Source organism: Bos grunniens, chromosome 21 (assembly GCF_055505025.1).
Source record: "Bos grunniens cultivar Pamir isolate PY7600 chromosome 21, Bosgru_T2T1.0, whole genome shotgun sequence".
Classification (NCBI taxonomy): Eukaryota; Metazoa; Chordata; class Mammalia; order Artiodactyla; family Bovidae; genus Bos; species Bos grunniens.
The window spans coordinates 4141776-4146864 of record NC_141185.1 but is presented as its reverse complement, the minus strand read 5'-3'; the positions used below and the strand labels follow the sequence as shown (position 1 = coordinate 4146864).

General features: G+C 68.0%; 1 protein-coding gene across 1 annotated transcript; it reads left to right on the top strand.

Annotated features, from left to right (window-relative positions):
* The first annotated feature begins 2576 nt into the window (after nt 1-2576).
* DIO3 (iodothyronine deiodinase 3) lies at nt 2577-4685 on the top strand. The gene has a single exon (XM_086362936.1). It carries the CDS (start codon nt 2721-2723, stop codon nt 3624-3626), a length of 906 nt encoding a protein of 301 aa, XP_086219062.1. The 5' UTR covers nt 2577-2720; the 3' UTR covers nt 3627-4685.
* The last annotated feature ends 404 nt before the right edge of the window (nt 4686-5089 follow it).

The following is a 5089-nucleotide window of genomic DNA, read 5'->3' as shown; positions in this document are numbered from 1 at the left end:
CAAGGGCCTATGGGTTGGTGGTCTCCCTGGGCTGCCCGCAGAGGCTCTGGAGGGACCAGACTCACCTGTGCTCCAGGCCACTCCTTCCCCACACCACTGCCACTACCACCTCCCCAGGGCAGCGCCAAAGGCCCTCCCAGCCAGGCGACGTCCCTGCGCCTGGGGCGGCAGCGTTGGCTTTTTGATCTTCTGAGACTAAATGTGGGAAGGGGGTAGGGAGGACAGCCCCATGGCTCCGACCCGGCTCCTGTGTACGTGCGGTGGGGACAGGGCACAGGTCTGAGACTGCCCCCTCCCAGAAATTAAGGAATCAGGGCTGGAGAGTCTGTCCAACAAAAGTTGGGACTCCCATGACCCCTGCAGGAGGGGGCAAACTCAGGGCCCCAAAACGTCCTTCAGGGACTAGCCAAGTAGAAGGCTTCTCTTCTCTTCTCCCCCCAGCCACGACCCTGACTCCCCGGCCCAGCAAAAGATAAGTCAAGGAACCACCGATTTGCCAGCTCAGAGATGCTCTGCGGCGGGGTGGGGGAGCAGGCAAGGGGGACGCCCCCCATTCAGGTTTTGGGATCAGGGAGAACCCCCTAACTCACCTAAAGACCCCTACCCACGGTGCTGATGGGCAGTGCCGGGGGCGCGGAGAACAGCGGGGTCCGGGATGAAGCGGCCTTTCCTCTGGGTGGGAAGTTCCCGGGCTCTGCAGCACCCAACGCCGCCGCCCCAGGCCGCAGGGGCATCGCCTGGCTGGGAGAAAGAGAAAAGGGTCTACCTTCAGGCCCCTGACCTGCCTTCCACTAGGGATCTTGACCTGCCGGAGCCGCGGTCCCAGGTGGGAGTTTGCAGGGCAGAGGGTCCCGCCAGGGTCGCGAAAACCGGAGGAGAGGACCTCTGCCTGAAACGCGCATCTCTCTCCGCGCCCGCTGGGGCCCGCCGGGTACTGGGTGGGGGCTTGGTGCCCTAGGTTGACTCCCCGAGACTTGTTCCCTCGCCGCCGCCGCCGCCGAGAGCGGTGCCCTCGCCGAATCCGGATCAGCGAGCTTCCACCTCTGCCCGGGATGCGAGCGCTGTGTCCGTCCCGGGAAGAAGTTAGGCGGCCGGTCCCCAGGCGGGTAGCGAGCGCACGGGACGCCGGCGGTGGCGGCGCCGGACTCGGGCTCAGCCACCGCCGCCCCAGACGAGTCCCCACGACCGCGAGAGCGTCCCAGGCGGGCTGGACTCCCCCGGCATCAAGATCGCTCTCGACCCGGTTCAGGCCTCGCCCCAGGGGTCAAGGAGGCCCGAGGCGAGGCGACCTGGCTCCCAGCTTCGGGGACCCCCCAGGTCACGGTACTCTGCGCCCCGCCGCCCCAAGTCGCCGACCCCGCGCCGCGCGCAGCGAGTCATCAGATCTCGGACGCGGCGGCAGAGCCGACCAGGGCCCCCATGGAGTTGGGGAGTTACCCCGCACCCCTAAAAGCCTCCACACACATTCCCCGTTGAGAGTACGCACTTCCCCGCGTCCCAGCGCCTCCGTGGTGAGTCGAGCCGCAGCGCTCTGGGTCGGTGAAGGTGGCTCAGCGCGGGCGCTCCAGTCCCGACGTTCCCGGGGCAGAGAGCGACGTCCGGGGACGCACGGGACGGGTGCGCCCGGCGGCCGGGGCTGCGCCGGCCGAGGCGAGCGGCGAGAGGGGAGCGCTCCGGCGTTCAGGCAACAGCTACCCCTAGTGGGAGAGCCGCCCGGGGCCGCCGCCGCCCCGCGCCCGCCGCCCCGCGCCCGCCGCGCCCAGCGCCCAGAGCGCTCCCGGCTCGGCTAGGGCGCAAGGACGGCGCTGCCTTCCCCGGGCCTCCGCGTTTCTGGCGCCGGTCGCCAACCCTCCCGCTAGCCCTGCCCTCCGCACCTCCCCGCCGGGACCCGGAGGCCGCTGACCCGAGAGCTGCGGCGCAGAGCCGGGGCGCGATGGGACGGGGCGGGCGTGACCCGCGCGGCGCGCGGCAGCCTCGGGCGACGGCGGGGGGCGCCGAGCGCGGTGTGCGTGGCGGGGCGGTGCGGGGGGCGGCCGTGTGCGAGGCGCGAGTGTGAGCGCGCGCGGGAGGCGGGCGGGCTCCGGGAGGCGAGCGGCGCCCGCGGGCGAACGCGGCAAGCGGCGGGGGCCCAAAGTTGCCTCCTTGCGGGCCAGCGTCCCCGGCGGGGCAGGAGCCGGGGCCAGCGAAGCGGCGGCCGCCGACCCAGGCTCCGGCGGCACCTGGGCAGCGGCCCCGCACGAGCAGCAGCGGCGGGGGCGGCGTTGGCGGCGGCGCGCGGGAAGCGAACCGGAGCTCCGGCGCGGCGCGGCTGTCCGCCGGGGATCTCCGCTCAGGTGCGCGGCGAGGGGCGCGCGCGGGTCGGGGCTGGGACGCCGGGATCGGGGCCAGCTTGGTGCCTGCGCTAGCCGGAGGACCTCCGCCGCGGACTCCCGGGTCCCTGGTCCAGCTGTCTGACCCGCGCCGCCACCGAGGTCCTGATCGCCCGTCCCGGCGAGCGGGCTTCGGGGCCCAGCCCCGCCCCTCCGGCCCCCGGGCCGGGCCGCCCCGCCTTCCAGCCGCTGGTGCTCGCCCTCGGCCGGCGATTTCTAAGGCCCTGGCCGCGCCGCGGGGTGATCCCTTCGGGCTCAAGTTGCAAGGGGGCGGGCCCCGGCCGGAGGTGGAGTCTCCCGCCAATTGATGCCTCGGCTATAAATTGAGCTCTCCGAACAGCCGAAGCCCAGATGTCTCGCCAGGCTGCCCCGCGGTGGGTGGTGGGGGAAGGTAGGGGGGCTTTGGGGGGCGCCGCCACCATGCTGCGCTCCCTGCTGCTTCACTCCCTGAGGCTCTGCTCCCAGACGGCCTCGTGCCTCGTGCTCTTCCCGCGCTTCCTGGGCACGGCCTTCATGCTCTGGCTGCTAGACTTCCTGTGCATCCGTAAGCATTTACTGGGCCGTCGACGCCGGGGTCAGCCGGAAATCGAAGTGGAGCTCAACAGCGATGGCGAGGAGGTGCCCCCCGACGACCCGCCTGTCTGCGTGTCCGACGACAACCGCCTGTGCACCTTGGCGTCGCTGAGGGCCGTCTGGCACGGCCAGAAGTTGGATTTCTTCAAGCAGGCGCATGAAGGCGGGCCGGCGCCCAACTCTGAGGTGGTCCTGCCCGACGGCTTCCAGAACCAGCACATCCTCGACTACGCCCGAGGAAACCGTCCGCTGGTGCTCAACTTCGGCAGCTGCACCTGACCACCGTTCATGGCGCGCATGAGCGCCTTCCAGCGCCTGGTCACCAAGTATCAGCGCGACGTCGACTTCCTCATCATCTACATCGAGGAAGCTCACCCTTCCGACGGCTGGGTCACCACAGACTCTCCCTACAGCATCCCGCAGCACCGAAGCCTGGAGGACCGGGTCAGCGCCGCGCGCGTACTGCAGCAAGGGGCTCCAGAATGCGCTCTCGTGCTCGACACGATGACCAACTCCAGCAGCTCGGCCTACGGTGCCTACTTCGAGCGCCTCTACATCATCCAGAGTGGCACCATTATGTACCAGGGCGGCCGCGGCCCCGACGGCTACCAGGTCTCCGAGGTGCGCACCTGGCTGGAGCGCTATGATGAGCAGCTGCACGGCCCACAGCCCCGTCGAGTGTAAACAACCGATGGACACGTGACTGAACTTGGCGGGCCATGCCTTCGAGCCTTCGAAGCCCACGTGCAAACAACTCCCAGACAGGCTTGGCGTGGGCCCAGTGACACAGCTGAGCTGAGCCATGCATCGCAGTCTGAGTCTGCCTCTCAGCCAACACCTGAAGATTCCCTTCCACCTCCCCAGACTCGGCTTTCAACTGTCCCTCGCCTGTACTTGCTTGGCTTGCTCTAAATCCCCTTCTGAGAGTGGAGGCAGCGCCGCCCTTGCCTGTGTGCCCCTGGACTTGTGCTCGCAGAGGCCCCCTGCCACAGCTCTCACACGCCCTCCCCAGAAGAGAAGAGCCAGCGTGCCTTTAAGCAGGCGCGCTGGCCCGGCGCAAAGAGACTTAGGCTGCGCCCGCGCGCCCTGGGCGCAGCTGGGTTCCAGCAGCGCGAGCCGCTCGCCTTAGTTGCCTGGCACCCACACCTGTCGCGCGCGCGTGCGCGTGCGCGGGGAAGGGATACCCTGCTGCTTTTGTATCTATGTCTTGTTCCTGCCTTGGGGGAGGATGCTTGAGGTGGGGAAGGGTGGGCAGGGTTATTTCCCCCCCTTATTTTGGGTGCTCACGAGCCCCACTGCTGATGAAGAGCTGTCTCTAACTGGCCTCGACCACGAGCTGGTTCTGATTTGCAGGAGGCTCGCAGCAGCACCTAAGACAAGAGGGGAAAGTGCTCTGGGTTTCCATGAGGAAACCACATCAACGGGGTGGGAGAGGGAGGTTGGGGGACTGCTTAGGGACAAAGGAAGACCGCTTAGGAGGCGGGGTTCACGGCGCCCCGGGCAGAGGGAAGGGGCCGGGGCTCCTGCGACCCGGGGTTCGAGTGGTGGAGTCCGGAGAAGAAAAATGAAGGGAGAGCCTGGGAACCCCGAAAGAGGGGTCTCCCAGACAGAGCTGCCGACTGCGGGGCCGGAAGTGGGGGGGGGGCCTGATGTGAAGGCTATTTAGTGAGTGTTTTGCTGGAAACGTTCCCTGTATATAAACTTCTTTTACACTACAATAATAAAGGCTTGAAGTAAATTGCTTTCGGGTTGCCTTTGGTTCCTTTATTTTTTTCTTCTCTCTGAATAGCGGCAAGAATTAAACACAAATCTCTCCCTCGCGTCCCCATAGTGACCCTAGGGGGAAGGGTGGAGAGAAAGAGCATCCGCCAGCGGGGGTGCGGGAGGGGAATGAAGAAGGAAAGGGGGTCTGTGCCGATGCCCGGGATGCGCACAGGCCCGGGGTGGGGGACCCAAGGTGATGAGAAGAGCGGAGATGTGGAGCCCGGCGGGGTCCCTAGGGAGGCGGTAGGCGGCGAGGCCCGCACTTGCTGCCGCGCGCGCCTGCGCGCGCGCACGCAAGCTGTGACAGCTGACCCTGCAGCCGCCCATCTAACTTCTCCCGGCGACCGTCGGTGTGGAGGCGGGGAGTACGGAGCGAGGCAGGG